Source organism: Dasypus novemcinctus, chromosome X (genome assembly GCF_030445035.2).
Source record: "Dasypus novemcinctus isolate mDasNov1 chromosome X, mDasNov1.1.hap2, whole genome shotgun sequence".
Taxonomy (NCBI): Eukaryota; Metazoa; Chordata; class Mammalia; order Cingulata; family Dasypodidae; genus Dasypus; species Dasypus novemcinctus.
Window position 1 is genome coordinate 24,909,302 of NC_080704.1, and position 18,227 is coordinate 24,927,528.

At 41.5% G+C, this 18,227-nt stretch overlaps 1 protein-coding gene across 2 annotated transcripts in view; it reads left to right on the top strand.

The window, feature by feature from the left end:
- Window positions 1–18,227, top strand: part of PHEX (phosphate regulating endopeptidase X-linked) — a 241,879-nt gene that overhangs the window by 86,930 nt on the left and 136,722 nt on the right. For both annotated transcript variants that reach the window (XM_004450363.4, XM_071213373.1), the window contains exon 12: window positions 10,331–10,432. In XM_004450363.4, the coding sequence (XP_004450420.1) occupies window positions 10,331–10,432 (102 nt within the window). The remainder of the gene's footprint in view (window positions 1–10,330; window positions 10,433–18,227) is intronic.

Here is an 18,227-nt window from a genome sequence, read left to right on the forward strand (position 1 = left end):
ATAGACGACCTACAGTACCTTCCATTTTTCTGAGCTGCTCTGTGTGAGCAATTCCAGTAGTAATTCTCATCCTATGAACAGGTTTCTCCTCCCACCCCATATTTCTGCAGCTGGTGCCGAAGACTTAAGTACCCATATGGGTCCAATTGCGGTGGTGGAGTTTGAACTTGTGACCTCCAAACACTAGGAGTTCACCTCATTAGTGAGCTAGGATAATTGAATTGATGTACTGCCATTACTATTTTTTAAGTTCTCCAATTCCCCCGTTCACTGTTTCTTGCTGTGGTTGAGTAAATGAGATGTAACTACAATGTTGATGGCAGAAGTCACATGAAAGTCAGTCTCATGCATTCTAGCCAGACCCTTATACTGAGGAGCTACTCACAGGAGTTATTATCAGAAAGACTATCATGCAGATAAATGTCCCTTTGACACAAGTCATGCTAAGAAAGGATCTTCTCTTTAGCTACTAAATGTTCTTGTTCTGTTTTTCTAGTACATGTTATCACCTGTTATTATCAAGATAATTTCCTCTGGGTCTTTTCTGTAAACCTTTCTGAAGTAAGGCAAACCAAAATGATTTTGTTTTTAAGGGGCTCTTTAGTATAGTTATAAAATATTGACCTTATGTAGAAATCACATCTCATTTTCTACAAAGTTTCATTGGCATCTCATAACTTTACTCTTACCAATTTGGGCAAGTTAGTTAACCACTTTGAGCCCTTGTTTCCATATCTGTAAGTGGTGCAAGAGCTGTCTATTGCTACGCTAATGCTGTGTAACAAACAATCACCAAACCTCACTGGTGTTCGACAACAGACATTTATTGCTGATGCATCCAGAGTCTGTTGCTGGTTACCTACGCAGCTCTGCTTATTTTGGCTGGGCTTGTTCAAATGCCTGGGAGTTGGCCAATCTAGGCTGGCTTTGGCAGAGGTGGCTGGGATGTCTTGGCTCTGTTCCTTGTAAATAATATCCTTTAGCCGGCTAGCCTGGGCATGCTTTCCTTGTGATGGCAGAGGTGCAAAAGAACAAGTAGAAACACGTGAGGCTCAGTACTGGCATTATGTCACAGCTGCATTCTATTGGCCGACACAAGTCACAAGGCCAGCCCAGATTTATAGGCAGGGAAATAGACTGCATTTTTAGTGAAAGAAACTGCAAAGTCACCCAGCCAAGGGCATGGATATGGGGTGGTGGTGAAGAATTTGGGCCATCATTGCATCACAAATGGGGATCAAAACGGTACCTACCTTGTGGGTTTGTGGTGAGGAACAAATGCCATAATCCATGTGGAGGGCTCAGCACACCACCTGGCCCTTAGTGTGCAGTGAATGTTAGCTACTGTTCTTATCGTGTACCATGCCCAATGTTAATAATAAAGATAGGCTTTATAAAATCAGAGTGCTGGCATGAACTGTGGCAACTCCCCCCAATTTACCTTAGAAAGAATGAGAGTGAGGGAGGTGCCTGAAAGTTTTTGCTGTGGCTAGTCCTCTGTACCTGCCCAATGTAGTAAAGAACCCGCCCTATCATTTAATGCTAAGTCTGGCTCAGAGTCTCATCGAACTACACAAGGAACCACAAACAATTTCTATAACAGATCCAGGTTTCACGACTTTCTACAGGCTAAATCTTGTTACAACAGATGTCATCAGACTCTAAACTGACAGCTCATTTTGAGCAAACTTTGGTAAAATGACATCCAGCAAAATAAGAAATTTAGCTAGCTTGTTGAGAATTCCTTTAAAATAGGTGTTAAGTATGAATGCTACTCTTGCCCTTGTCGTTGAGTGTGTTGCCATGAGGATGACATATTTGACTTGGCTTTCTGGTTTGTTTTCTACATCTCTGGATAACATTGGAGGCTGTTGTGTTATATGTTATTGGACAAGCTGATTCGATCAGCCTTGTGAAAAGGACAGGCAACGCAAAGCCCCTCTACTGGAAATTCATCCACTGAAAGAAAGATCTGAATTTGGCAACAGATCTGAATTTGGCAAGTGACCAGGCAGGTTTACTTGCTGCAGGGGGGCGGTGGGGAGGGGGGTTGTTCTCCCACAGCCAAAGAGGGCTGGACCTTCGTGATACTGGTTGATGTGTAAATATTATTCTGGACTCTGATCTCTTCCTTCTCAGAGGTGGGAATGTGAGAAACAGGAAAAGTCAATGAGTTATAAAATTTGATCACAAATCTATATGTTCATATCTAGTAAATATGATTTTACTCCTTGTTACTCCCAGCCCAGTCTTATGGCCAAGTGATTTCTGATGAAAAGGCATGCTGAATTCCTGCACAAATAGACTAATGTGTTTTATAGCAAGTATAACTTAATTCATTTTTCTTTTCCCAGCATGTTTCATAGCTATGCAAACTTGTTAATCCTGGCAAACTTGTATGAATTGTTTTATCATCTCACTGATTTCTCTTTTCAACTTGGCTGCCAGAAACTATCCTTAGTTCTTCTGACTGAATTGTCTCTTCTACTTCAATGTGGGTCTCCACTTCTTATTTTAATGCTGTTATTATATTTTTATCAGGAGCTAATTCAAATTCATGTTTAGAAATAGTCACAGTATAAATAATAAATGAATATTTAATATTTATTGGTACATTGATTTAGTTAATGTCTATATTTCTAGTAAATTGACACTTGCCATAACAGTGTTAGGAACCCCCTGAGATGGCATCCTACCTCTTCTAGGTTAAGCACAGAAATTCGTGGCAATGATTTCCATTTTTCACATTCACAAATCATGTGTTTACAGCCGCTCTAGACCTGTCCAACTCTAGACCAGTGGAAAGATGGGAGACTTTTTATCTCAAGTTTTCTTAGGATATTACTCATGATTTCAAAATACATTAAATAAGAAAACCTATTCAACATTATGCCTTTTAGTTAAGAATTTTTATAAAAAGTACATTAATATTGATGCATACAATCATCCTTGAAGATTTCTTTTCCCTCCACTCCCCTCCCCCTCTCTTTTTTAGAACTCTATCATCCTTTAATTGTTTCTACCAGATATGTATATTTTTGTCCATCCTTAGCCATCTGCCCTGGTGCCATTTTGGCATCAGTCTTAGAATGGACCGGCGTAACTTACTGACTCATTTTGTTTCCACTAAAGTTTATATTTGATTGGAGGCTACAGCTAGTCCAAAGACATTTGAAATAAACCTTTCTCCCTACTATAAATATGGAGTTGCAACTACTGATGGGTTCCATAGATGGAGTTAGGCTTGGAATTACTGAGTCAGAATGGGTATTTCTTTTAAAAAATAACTTTTCCAATTTTCAACTCCATGTTCTTATGGCTCCCTGTCATGTTTGAATAATTACATCTTATCTAAAAGTGAGTTTGATAATATTTTCTCTTTGTACTGCTAGTATAACTGCATATAAAAAAGATATTTAATTCAATTATATTTCTCTGCTAGGTAACCAATGGAGGCTTTTCTAAAAAAAAGCAAATCAATTTTATTGATACATATTAATAAAGCATACAGTTCATCCAGAGTGTACAATCAGTGGTATTTGGTATAATCACATAGTTGTGTGTTCATCACTGTTTCAGTCATTATTAGAACATTTTCATTATTTCAGTAATAATAAACAATAAACAGACAAGAAATTCCCCACCTCTCAATCTCTCTGTGCTTCCCCCATTGTACATAGCTGATGCTTCTGGCTATTTGATCCAAAGTGTATAATCAAAGGCTTTTAGTGTAACCACAATGTTGTACATTCATCATCTCAAAAATCTTAGAACAATTTCATTTCTCCAAAAAGAAAGACTCCACACCCCTTAGCATTCCTTCCTCAGATCTATATAACCACTAATCTCATTTTATTTTTATAAATTGATTTGTATTTACATTTCATATAAATAGAATCATACAATATGTAGTACTCTGTCTCTGGTCTCCTTCACTTAGTATAATATGTTTTTTTTGGTCTGATATTAACATTTTGTAGTATCAGTAAACATTTGTTCAGCTTCAAAGAAAAATGGTCTTATGTATGCAATTCTACCCATATTTATATTTTACATGATATATTTAGTTCATAATAGGGTAATCATACAGTATTTGTCCTTTTGTGTCTGGCTTGCTTCACTCAACATAATGTCCTCCAGCTTCATCCATGTTATCATACGTTTCATGACTTCATTTCTTCTTACTGCTGCATAATATTCTATTGTGTGTATACTCCACAGTTTGTTTATCATCTGTTCATCAGTTGATGGACACTTGGTTGTTTCCAACTTTCGGCTATCATGAATAACACTGCTACAATCATCGTTGTGCAGATGTCTATTTGTGTCACTGCTCTCAGGTCTTCTGGGTATATACCTAGCAATGGTATTGCCAGGTCCCATCGTAACTCTATATTCAACTTCTGTAGGAACTGCCAATAGTCCTCAACAGTGGCTGTACCATTCTATATTCCCATCAACAGTGAATAAGTGTTCTTATCTCTCACATCCTCTGCAATGTTTACTGTTTTTCAACCTTTTAATAGTGGCCAGTTTAATAGGTGTGAAATGATATCTCATTGTAGTTTTCATTTGCATTTCCCTAATTGCTAGTGATTTCGAACCTTTTTTCATTTGTTTCTTCACCATTTGTATTGCTTCTTTGAACAATTGTCTTTTCAAGTCTTCTGCTCATTTTTTAATCAGATACTTTGTCTTTTTGTTGTTGAGTTGTATGATATCTGTATATATTATGCATATTAAACCCTTATGAGATAAGTGATTGCACATTATTTTCTCCCATCAAGTCGGCTGCTTTTTCACCCTTTTGACAAAGTACTTTGAGGTGCAAAAGTGTTGAATTTTGAGGAGGTCCCATTTATCTATTTTTTCTTTTGTTGCTCATGCCCTCATACCCCACACTCCCCTTTCCCCACTCCTACCCCCATAACAACAACCTCCTCCATCATCATGAGATATTCATCGCACTTGGTGAATACATCTCTGAGCACTGCTGTACCTCATGGTCAATGGTCCACACCATAGCCCACACCCTCCCACAGTCCACCCAGTGGGCCATGAGAGGACATACAATGTCCAGTAACTGTCCCTGCAGCACTCCCCAGGACAACTCCAACCCCCGAAAATGCCCCCATATCACATCTCTTCCTCCCACTCCCTACCCCCAGCAGCCACCATGGCCACTTTCTCCACACCAATGCCACATTTTCTTCGATTACTAATCACAATAGTTCATGAATAGAATATCACTAAGTCTACTCTAATCCATACTCTATTCCTCCATCCTGTGGACCCTGGAATGGTTGTGTCCACTCCACATCTATGTCAAGAGGGGGCTTAGATTCCACATGGATGCTGGATGTAATCCTCCTGCTTTCAGTTGTAGGCACTCTTGGCTTCCTGGTGTGATGGTTGATCTTCTTCACCTCCATGTTAGCTGAGCGGGGTAAGTCCAATAAACCAGAGTGTAGGAGTTGCAAGTCTGTTGAGGCTCAGGGCCTGGCTATCACATGGTCAGTCCAGAGATTCAGGTCCCCTGGGTATACACTAAATCCCAGCACCAACTACAGTTCTGGTAAAAGTAACAGGAGAGGCTTGTGGACAAAGATCACAACAGCTCCATCACACAGAAACACAAACTCCAAAGTAGGGCCAACTGACATGGCACTGAACTCCATCCGCCATGACCATAGAACCCGTGGGTCTCTGTAGCACTTAGAAGAACCAATACCTGAGGTTGTATCTACTTTATTTGTCTCTGGGACTCTGCTGAGGTGTGCATAAGGGCAACCCCTCCGATAACCTCCTGGCTCTTTTTGGAGACTCATAGCCTTATAATCTCATTTGTCCTCTCCATGTCCCCCTTTTCGTCAGGTCAAAAAGCTCCTGGTATTATATGTAGGCTGAGATATTCTACTGGTCCGAGTTGACCCTTTTATTCAAGGTCATTTTCTAGTTACATCATCAGCTGGTACTTGGTAGTAATCCCTCAGCACCAGGGAGGCTCGATCCCGGGAGTCATGTCCCATGCTTGGGGGAAGGCCACACATTTACATGCTGAGTTTGGCTTCGAGACTGAGAAACCCACTTTTAAATAATACTGGCTGAGGAAAAGAACTAACATCTCCCCAAAGACCAACCAAATTAATCCATAAAATCGGAAATAAATAGATGCTTAACAAAATGTCACTTTGTCTGTTGGGCCCTTAATCTGAATGTGGTAGATTTTACCATAGTAACACTTGAATTCATTTGTTACATTTTGATCTTTGACTCTAAGTGTTTTCTATTGATAACTTCACCTTATGTCTTCCACTTTAAGTGACTTCTGTTAATGTTATATGGTGACTGGTTGGGGTGTTGGGTCAAGGTTTGGTGAAGAAATACAATTTCTCTCCTTTTTTTCTCATTTTCCAATTACAGCAAGCTTTTGCTGCCTTGGGGAACATGACTTGACTGAAGGCAATGCTTTGTGATGCTGTAGATTAAAGAGAAAAGTCACAAGTGTTCCATGATTTATCTTCCTAGTTCCAGCATGCTAAAATCATGGTTTCTCTTATTTGCATCGACATGCCAACAAATCACATCAATCACCTTCAAAAATTTCCCTTGTTCTTGAATTCTGCTGGGCAGATCAGCACTATTTCACTGAAAATGGTATACGTCAAATCTATAAAGTCTGCAAGAAAAAAACGAGAGCATCTAATGCAGGATGGGGCAGCAGAGACGGGAGGCTCCTGAGAGGGCAAGGGCAAAAGCCCAGCTGAAGCTCATGGGAAAGCAAAAAGCAAACTGATTTAGTTAGGTGTTGACATGTATAAGAGGGCCACAAAGATTGAGATATCAAAGTATAGATTTAGGGAGGATAGAGGTGATGGTGGTGGGAGGTTGGGTAGAAAGGAAAGAGGAAGAAGGAAGGTGCTTATGAGTAAACTATTTGTCATTCCTTATCCTGGCAGTGGGCTGGAATCTGTTTGCCTTTTTAATTTCCAAATTAGAAGATTAAAGACAAAGAGCTTTGAAAACCTATGCAAAGTGCTTAAAATCTTGGTGAATTCGTTAGTCTTGATAATGCCCAGGACTTGCTCATGAGGGTCCTATGAAATCAAGCTGCTTAGAGAGAAGTTTCTCTCAGCCCCCTCTTAATATGTATCTATGTCATAAAATTGCTCCCAAGAGTATAGGGGCAGAATGACCTTAAGAGTCTCCATGGAAGTTACCAAATTCCAACATAGATATTTGCCAAAGATCTATTTGACTTGGGGAGTGCTTGTTTTATTTTGTTTTCTTTATTTATTTTAAATCATAATGAAAGTGGGTTAGTTTTTGTACACCTTACCCCAAATAAATATTTCACTTGGATAAGTCTGGCTTTTTACTTATTCTTTACATGTAACTTATTGTTACATTTAGGCCAGGGGTATAGAGAGGAACCCCTTTATTGCCCTCTCTGTCCTTATCTGTAAATACCCCACTTCTTAGCAATACGTTCGTGCTGCCAGAATGCACGTAACCGTGTGTGAAGAAATATCTCATGGAGAAAAGACACACCATTATACTGGGATGCTCTCAACCTGCCACTGTCTCCTCTGTGAATTCTTCTGAATTCCCATCCATCATTTTCTTCTTTTCTCCCCTCACAATCATATCTCATGTTTAACGTGAACCCTTCCATGTATTCTCTGCATCTCATTCCCTTTCACCTTCTCTGGGACCATTGCTGTCCCTTCTCTTGCCCGTGTTTTCCACCTCTTCCTCTTCACTGGTTCTTTCCCCTCGGCACTTAAACAAAGTTCAGTCTCTCTCAGGTTCAGCAGTGGCAGCCACAGCAGTAACAAACATGCACAAAACCTCAGACCTCCTCCCTTAAGCACCTGCATCCCCATCTGTCCTGTCTTTGCTTTCTCCCTTACCTAGACAGACTCCTCTGATGGTGTTGTCCAGACTCGCTGATGTCACTTCTCATGTGCTTCTTATCCCATTGCAATCTAGAGCCCATGCCCAGCCCTCCTGCTTACCCAGTGTACCCAGTCTTCAAGAATGGCAGCAGCGTCCACCTACTTGCCTGTCCTGAAACCTAGAAATTAATCCAACTCTTCCCCCTACCCTTCTCCACCTTCCCATGTCAAATTAAACACCCAGATTCACTGACATACCTCTCAAATCAGTTCGCCCACTTCTTTCTATCCCCATTGCCCCTGCTTAGTTTGGGCAAATATTATTTCTTTTTTTATGCAGAAGGTGATGGGCAGGCAGGCATGTGTTGCTATGTGACAAGGTCAGATGCACTTTAGGGGTGCTGTTGACTGCAAAGACAAGGGCTGTAGTCCCTGTAGAGTTCCTGGTCATTGTAGCATCCTCCTTCTGGGGGGTTTTGATTTGAAATGGTGTCTTCTGCAGTTCTCTGTTGGTTCCCTTCCACTTCCCTGGCATTGCCCTCTGATTGATGAGGGACACCTGTAGTTGCTTTTAGATGCTCTGCACTCAAAACTGTTGTAGTTCTGTGGACTGATCCTGGCTCTGACCCTCACCAGGTGTATGAGCTTGAACAGGTCATTGACTCTCTTAGCTCTTAATATCCTTAGCTGCAAAATGAGTGACTTCCCTGCAACCATTGGGCCTCAGTCTGGGCCTTAGAACCTCCTGGGGAGCTTTGAGAATTCCCCATGCGGCTGCATGCAGGGTGCCCTCCAGACCAGTAACATCAGCAGCCTGCTGCCCAGGCCTAGGGGTTTTACAAGCTCCCCAGTGTGCAGTCAAGGTTGAAAAGTCTTAAGTGACTTCAAAAAACCTTTTCTCTTCTCTCATTTCATGTTTTTATCCTGCCCCAAAGCCAAGTTGAGGTTTCTCTTTTCATGTTTTTACTAAGTTGAAAGAAATAGCTGTGAAGCCTCCCCCACCGCCTTCCATCTGCTGTTTGTTCTTATTTACATATGATGGAACCCAGCCCACTGATTTACAGCTCTGGTTCTCTTACAACTGTTATTGAACTGAAAACATAGCCAAAACTTATTAAACAGAAAAAAAAATTGTTTTGAGCATCATGCTGACAATTCTTTACAGAACCAAGGAAACATTTGAACTTCTTTCCTTCTAGAAGTAATGATAAAGATTGATTTATAACACCGTAATCCCAAATGAAAATTTTAATTCTGGTGTAAAACCCAGTATTTGGTCTATCTTGGATGTCCCGTCAAGAAAATGGAAGCCTCTGTGCAGGAGAATGGAGCTTTGAGGGGTTTGCACCCATAAACCAGGAAGGCTTCCTCAGACTGCTCCCAGAGACCTCTGAACTTGTGTTACCATCTCTCCTCTTCCTGCCCTATCTACTGGCCCACAAAAAATGGAAGCAAAGGCAAGGCATCAGTGTGGGTGCTGTCCTACTGCATCAGTACTCTGGACTAGGTCTTTCAGAAGACATCTTTTCTGTAGCAGCCCCCTTTGGGCTAACTTTATTTATACATACATACATACATACATACATACATACATACATACTGGAGATCGAACCCAGGACCTCGTGCATGGGAAGCAGGCACTCAACCACTGAGCTACATCTGCTCCCCAATAAGGGTTGTTGGTTTTTTTTTGGTTTGCTTTTTGTTTTTAGGAGGTGCCAGAGATCGAACCTGGAACCTGTACATGAGAAGCAACCACCTGAGCTACATTTGCTCCCAGGGTCAACCATTTTAGCTTGGAAATAACTGAAGACTTTTCCAACTGTGAGGGAGTAGAAAGGGGAGTAGGAGGGTGACAAGTGAACAGCTGAGTACCTGGTTTAACCTCTGGCACTAAATTTGGAAAGAACTAGGTCCTTTATATAAGTCTGCTTTACGTTGGGGAAGTTTCCCTTGGGGTGCTGGCTCTACTGCCTGTTTCTCTGTTGACAGTATTTCTTTCAACTGCTCATTCACTTTCTTCTGCAATACACAGTCTGAAAAACATAGTCCATGCATTTGCTTGTCTCTTGCAAGCCCTTTTTTAAACTACTGAAATCAGATGCCACCTTGATAAGGATGGACTAATTTAGAAGCTGCAGATAGATATTAGTCATAACCTATAGTGAATTCCTTTTTCTATGTAATCCTTTTACAACTCTGTTACTTCACTCTCATGGAATAAAATGGTTAGTCATCTTCTAGCCATGGGGGAAAAGGCCATTTTCATGAAGAAAAAAAAATCTTGTCAGAGCACAGAGTCAAGCTGAAAGCAATCTCTTTCCCACTGTGATTAGCAGTGAATTCTGTTTTTGTGCATGTCGACTTTGGCCCAGAAAACCTTGTCTGAAGCTTGTTGAGTTGACGCTACCTCTTTGGGTATTTTCTTATAGATGGAGGAATTGATTGAGGGTGTTCGCTGGGCCTTTCTTGACATGCTTGAGAAAGAAAATGATTGGATGGATGCAGAGACCAAAAGGAGAGCCAAAGAAAAGGTAAGGATTCCTTTTGATGAACAAAAAATACGACTTTCTGTTTAATGGCTTTTCATGCCTGACATTGATTGGGTAGTTGATTTTTATATTGAACGAGCTGTTGATTCTGAATGACCCCAGAGTGAGTTAGGTGTCTGTTTTTGGATGAATACATAGATTTCATCACCAGGAGGTAAGAGAAAATACGATCTGACCTTTTCTTTCTCTAATTGCATTTTCCAACACCTTGTAATTCGGCCTTTCCTTTTCCCCTAATTGCTATCTTTAAGAACCACATGGCTTGCTGCCCAGTGAATTTTGCCATAAACCATCATTGGATATGGCAGAATGCAGAGCAGTGGGGAGCCATGGGGAGCAGCTGGCAGAAGAGCCCTCAAGACATAAAGAAGAAGAAAAACCCATATTGGCCATGTGTCCTGCTCTGTGCATGATGTGTACAAGTATCCTCAGGCAAATCCTTTCCTGTAACCAAACAGATATACTTTCTAACCCATCATTTTGCACAAGTATCCCAAATAGCAAGCCTTTAAACTGCAGAGCGGTGTTGGACCATTGTGTAGGAATACAAAAATATTTCCTAATTAGAAATGGACAGTTTCTGGGCCTTGTGAAAGTTTCTGACACTGAACAACAAGAGGAGGGAATAAGTGAGAAAAGCAGGAGCACTATGACATGTAAAAATAAAGAAGGGGCCCATCTTAAATTCTAGGTATACTGATGGCTCTGGGGCTCAAGTGCATAGGGAACACAGCTATACTCTTAACAGATGTCTCTCTGCAGCGGGGAGACTCCAAAATTAAGAGCGTTTCTTCTTTAGAGCAGTGTTTTCTCAACTGACAGCAGTCACCTGGGGTGCCTGGCTATTATATGGCTTTCTTGAACCCTCCCTAGCCTGGCCTGATTTAGTGGATCAAGAGTGGAGTCTGAAAATTTGTGAGTTTAGCCAGTCTCCCTGGTGAATGCTGCTTAGAGCCCTACTTTCTATTCTGTGCTGAGCACAAATATTTTTGCCTTCTGGTGAAGAAACAAAGAGGGCAACATTCTGGGAATGCTTAACCTTGTTGAAATGAGAATGTGTGGAGTAATTAGCAAGGATATTTTCTAGAGCTTTAATACCCCTGAGGAGGATAAACATTGCCATATATATTTTTGCCAGTAGACATGAGAAGGCTGTTCAGTGTTTGTAGTGTAGAAATAACTTGGGTGAAGGGGAGTGGGAGGAAGACAAAGGATAAGTTTGATTTTTTTCCCCTTGAAAATCTGTTAAAGCTGTCTTAAATCATTCTGAGGCACAAGCCTATGAAAGACAGGAGCATGTGTGCTATGATGGGAAGCTCTGCAAATGGTAGACGAAACTTTGGGCACCAACATACGTTGTTTTTTGAAGGCTTCATTTATTTGCTGAGCTAGCTGGTGGTCTGTAGAATATAATGTCTTGAACTGGGGCAGCTGAGCTCTCTCTATCCTAGCCTGACCCCTTGTGGATCACCAAGGGGAGGCACGTATGAATACAGGGCCACAGGTGTGGGGGATGGACAGAGTGGTGAGGGGTTTATAGGAGTGAATAGAGGCCATAGGAATGTTCTGGAAACTGCAGTCTATTTTTTGATGAGGATTGATTGTGATTGCCTTGGAGAGATCTGCTGAGTTACACAAGGGATTGGGTGTGTTACAGTTGGACCTACTAGGCAAGTAGCCCTGGGGTCCCTCTTGAAGGAGGACTCTTCTCAGTCCTTCTAATATTAGACGTATTCCTGTTTGTTCCTGAGTTGCTCTCCATTCTTTTATTTTATATCAATGAGAGCCAGAACTTTTTTTTCTAAAAGTACTCATGGAACACTCTGCTTTTATTTGTGCCAAGGCCACCCTGCCAGGAAATCAGCTAGTACCCTGACAGAGGCATATATCAAAGTCAATTGTCCTACTGGATCTTACCAGATCTCTCAAGTGTACCCTTTATTTCAGAGTTCAGAGCACTTCCTTTAATGAAAGGGCAAGAAAGAAGGATGTTGTTTAACAATTTCCAGCAGTTCTCTGAGGCCAATCTTACCCTGGATCCCAGAAGATGGAAAATTTGTTTTTCAAAATTAAATGAACATGCAGTTCTTGGAATGGCCTCTGGATGGAGCTCATAGCACTCATGAAGATAACATTTAGGGAGCAGAACGCTTTTATGCAGCTTTCTGCTCTGGGGTTGTTTTTGAAAAAAAAATTTTTTTTTCTTGCCCTTTTCTCTGTTGTCCTCCATTTGATTGCCTTTTAATAGTCAACAAGAAAGGAGAGGCTCTGCCTAATAATTCCTTGAATCTTAGCTGGAAATCTCTGACTATCTTAGGACTTTGTCTTTCTGATACTGAGTAGCCTCTGCATTAAGGAAAGATTTGCCTGCATTCAAAGTGGAGGTGAATAATTTGCTTGCTTTTCCTGGTATGACTTGGCACTGTTCTTTGGGCATGTGTTGTATGCAGTATATCACCCAGGCGGAAGATTTCTCATCAATAATAGTGCCCACACTGGGCCAATGCTGAGTCACTTGGCAACCCATTGGGAATGCTGGAAAAATGTTCTGAGAGGGGGAGAAGCTTTTCTTTCTTCACCAAGAAGATCTAGATTGCAAATACTTATAGTGCCTCTTAAGAGGTGTTGACCTTAGCATTCCATAGTGGTGGACATCCTGGATGCGGAGGGGTTCACATAACTGTAGTGGTCTGAGACCTAACCCCTTGGCCTTTGTGACAGTGACCCTGGTCTCAGAGTGGAAGTGTGTGGATGTGGCTTTGTCATGCTATTCACTAGGGGTGATCACTGTAAAAGATAAATGAGGATGCCTCTCTCCTGTGAAGGTTAAAACTCTTCTCTTTCTCCCTGCCTTTTCCTCCTCATCTCTTAAGAAGTTACGAGTGGTTTTGTGTTGTGAAACTGATGGTGTGTGTTTCAACTGGAAATTTAATATTGTGAAATAAGCACCAATTTTTGTTTGGGATTATATGTTCCCTGCAAGCATGTGCTCTTATTGTGAACAAACAGCAAAGGACAGGAGGCCTGTTATTTTCCCAGTTAAAAGGGCTGTTGAATGAGTGCAAGGTGACAAAAGAATTATTTGGGGGGGTGGTGTATTTTGGAGGGTTTGCCTTTTCCAGAGCAGAAGGATCTCAAGGTGACTGTGTAAGGATTCTGAGGCCTGGCAGGTGAGGGACGAAGCACTGCCTTGGGCTGCCCTGGTGGCTGGAGCAGGGCTTCTGGAAGGCTCTGTATCAGATCAGGAGCAACAGCCTGGTCCCCAGCTGGATTTGATTCAGTAGCCAAAAGCTGGATCCTTTCTAAAATAGTTATTTGTTTGTGCTCAGTGCCCCTGAGTCCTACGTTTGTCAGGAGCCACATCCAGAGGAAAATACCAGGATGAAACTGAAAGGGTTATGGTCCTAACGATTATGTGAGTGGACTTAACCTTGGCCAAAGCAAGTGCAGAGTATGCCCTAGAAGTCTGCTGAATGGTCCCAATTCCAGAGGCATGCGACCTGGACACAGGCTTTGAGTGAGGTGGGAAGAGTTTTCTTACAGAGGACAAAACAGATGTGTAGTTCACCTCCTTGGCTGTCTCTGAGTGCTGTCCAATCCTAGGGCCTTTCTGCTAGGAATAGAGTCTGTACAGACCCTATCGGTTCCTGCTCACATCCCCTAGCCCAGCAGATCTAAAGATGTGTCCCAAACCAGCAACTGGGAACTTGCTGAGATGCAAATTTTTAGGCCCTATACCAGAACCACTGAGCTCTGGCAGTGGGGTCCCATGAGGTGGGGGTTCACAAGCCCACCCAGTGATGCCAAAGCACTCTAAAGTGTGAAAACCACTGCCCTTGCCCATAGCACTTCACTGTACACCTGTCTAACTTCTGCCGCCATTTTACCCAGAGCTTTTTCTTGCTGCTGAAGCTTGTTTTGCCCCTCACATAGAGGGCCTGAAGTGCCGGGGGGAATTAACACGCCCTCCTCAGAGGCCCTCACCCAAGGGTTCATGGGTGTTGGCGTTTAAATGTCCTGGCTCTCTCATCCCACTAGTGGGACCACCCTGGAGTGTGTATTCAGCCCAGGCTCTTGGAATTTGCCCAGCAGGATTAAGCTCACAGTGATGGCTGGCTTGAAAAGAAACCGTTTGTTGAATGCCTGCCCTTCTCCTCTCCCTTCCCCATTTCCCTGCTGGTGTTTCTTTCACCTCCCACATAAACTCTTGCATTCAAGTCCTTGTCTAGTTTTGAACAAATTCAGCATTATCTTTGTGATCTATATTTTAAACAGAAAGCAAATATTTGGTATAAGTAGAAATTTGGTACATACATTTACCAAAGGCATAGTATACCTGATCCCTGATGAAGTGAGTTTTGGTGTTCTAGAGCCTTACATCCATGTTGTTTAGGGGGATGTGAGAGGTCATTAGTTCTCACCCTTGAGTGTGCATCAGTGCCACCTGGAAGGCTTGATGAAACATAATGCCAGCCCCTTCCAGATTTCTGCTTTAGTAGATCTGGGGTTGGGCCCAAGAATTTGCATCTCTGACAAGGGCTCTGGTGATGCTGCTGCTGTTGGTCTGGGGCCAGCACGTTGAGAACCACTTCTCTAGGTGATCAAAGGTGAAATGGTCCTAGAAATAGCTAAATTTTGTGAAGTGATTTTTATTGTCTTATGCCTTACAGCAATCCCCTTTCTACCATCTCTCAGAGGTGAGGGCCCTGAGTCTTGGGGCAGTCAGAACCCAAGCAGGCCACTGATTCCGTCATTGCTCAAACCCTCTTCACGATATAGATTCAGAGGCTCCTTCTTGGTTACTTCTATGCCTTGGACCCTACATCTGTCCACATAAATTCTGCAGAATAAATCTTCCCCACCAAAGCCCTTCTAATATTTGAAGTTGTTTAAAAAAATGCTTTTCGATTTCAGATGGAACATCCCTAGTATGTCTCACATTACATTAACAAACATCATGCCAGGCACTGTTCTAAATGCTTGACCAGTATTAACTACCTCAGTGCCACAATATCTGTATAATTATTCCATTTTAGAGGTGAAGAAATGGAAGCACAGAGAGGGCAAGTAATCTTGTTCAAGATCACACAGCTGTTAGGTGGCAAAGCTGGGCTTTGAGGCCAGGCAGTCTGGTTTCAGTGTTTTTATCCACAATACCAGTGGTTCTCAGAGTGTGTTCCTGGACCAGCAGCATCAACACCACCTGAGAACTAGCTAGAGATGCAAATTCTTGGCCCCACCACAGATTTACAGACTCAGAAACTGTGGGAGGGGACCCAGCTATCTATGCTTTAAGCCCCCCAGGTGATTCTGATTCAAGCTCGGGTTCGAGAATCACTGCTCTGTGCTCCATTTAGTTCTGAGGCCTCATCCCTCTGGCTGCTCTCCAGTTTTCAAGATTTTTTTAAAAGCTTACGTTCAAAGCTGAACACCATAGTCTAGATATAGTCTAGCTCACACAGCACAAGGAGAATATTATTAATGCCTTTGCTTTGCATACAAATGAAGAGATCCAGAGTTTATTCTGGCTATCTTTTTCCCTCACCCATGTTACTGTTGGCTCATAATGACTACAGTGAGTTAATTTCTAGCTCTTTTTTTTTTAATCCCATAGGAGCTGTTATTAAGCCATGTTGTTTCAGTCCTAAACTTGACAATTTTTTTTAAAACCTCTTCCCAGAATTTCACATTTATTCTTAAAACCTATTTGGTTAGTTTTGGTTCATTGCTCTGGCTTTTAAAACGATATATTTCTGGATCTTTTGTATGTTTGTTATTTTTGTTATAAAAATTATGTTCATTAAAAAACCTGCAAAGTACAAAAGTAGTAAGAAGAAAGGAAGCATTGCTCATTCCATCACCCAGACATAACCACTGTTAACATTTGGTTTATTCTTTTGCATTTCCCCCTTACATATAGGTTTTAAAAGGCGCTATTGAATAAGGCTGTGCATATAAATTTGATTCTTTTTTCTCCTAAAATTTATGTTATTAATATTTACCTTATTTTTACATATTCTTTGTAAGTGCATTTTTACTATCATTACATATTCTTCCAGTGGTTGTACAAGAGATTAAACATTTCTCCATAGTTGAATAGATTGGGCTATTATAAATATTACTCTGATAAACATCTTTTGCACAGTGCTTTCCCATCCAAATTTTGGACTGATTCCTTAGAATGGAGCTTCAAAAGGGCTTTAAAAATCTCCGTGTTTGGGGTTTAAGATATATTTAGGGGAATTGAATCTCTGGACTGACAATGTGATAGCCAGGTCCTGAGCCTCAACAGACTCCAGCACCTACAATCTGATTTATTGGACTTACCACACTCAGCTAAGATGGAGTTGAAGAAGGACAACCACCACACCATGGAGCCTAGAGTGATTACAACTGAAAATGGGAGGATTGCATCCAGCATCCAGGTGGAATCTGAGCCTCCTCTTGACATAGAGGTGCAATGGACACAACCAATCCAATGTCCACATAGAAGAGGTGGCATTGGATTGGGAAAAGTGGACATGGTGGACGATGGGTATGGGGAAAGGCAGGAAGAGATGAGAGGTGGAGGCGTCTTTGGGGCATGGAGCTGCCCTGGATGGTGCTTCAGAGGTAATCACCGGACATTGTAAATCCTCACAGGGCCCACTGGATGGAATGGAGGAGAGTATGGGCCATGATGTGAACCATTGTCTATGAGGTGCAGAGGTGCCCAGAGATGTACTTACCAAATCCAGTGGATGTGTCATGATGATGGGAACGAGTGTTGTTGGGGGGTGAGAGGGGGGGTGGGGGGGTGGGGTTGAATGGGACCTCACATATATATTTTTAATGTAATATTATTACAAAGTCAATAAAAAAAAATCTCCGTGTTTCAGTCTCACCTCTATATCATTCATAACTTGATAAATTTTTTTAATTATTGTTTTTCTGGGTTATTAGTGAGGATGCTCACAAAATGGAACTGGAATCGGCCAATTTGCTTATCTTTTGGAGACTTCCTTCCAGATTTGTCTGTGACAGGTCTTTTGTTAGGTTTGAATTAACTCACTGAACACTAGGTTTTTTAGTCCATTTCTATTTTGGACAAATTTCATGGAATTATATCATCCAGTTTCTCCTGTAAAGAAGTCTTGAGATATGTAGCAATTGCTTTGATATAATTTGGTTATACAGTATTTAGGGCATTCCTTAACTTACCAATCTATTACTTCTCTTAAAATAATGGAAACTTGATTAAGTTGGACAAACATTCACTGGGTTTCCACTCTTTCTAAGGTCCTGTGTTATCTTAAATGCAAATTATATTATTCCAGGGAACATGGCCAGTTACTCAGACTCCTACACCAGAAATTTAAATCTTCCCTCCTAGTTAACATCTAAGCACTCAAATTCTGTTCATTGTGTCTCTCTAACAAGTTTCAAATATATCCCATTTCCCTTTCATAGTACTTTTCCCTGTTAGCCTCTTGTCCCTTTTAATCCATTTCCTCTTTTATAGTCTTGGAAAAAGAACGAAATAAATTGTCTAGCATTTCTGGTAGTGGGGTGTTTCCTGCCTTTCCGATGAACTCTTTGAGATAGCATCATAGTGCTTATTCATTGTTGAAAAACTCTACCCCCAAAATACAGATCAATGAATGGATATGACTCTTGTAAGGGGAAGAAATATGGCTGGTTGGTTTACTCTTGTATTCCCAGAACCTAACAGGTGCCTGGCATTCTCCCTCTCTTCCTTGGCCACTGAGCAGACTGTAGTAATCATTGTGGCTCCACC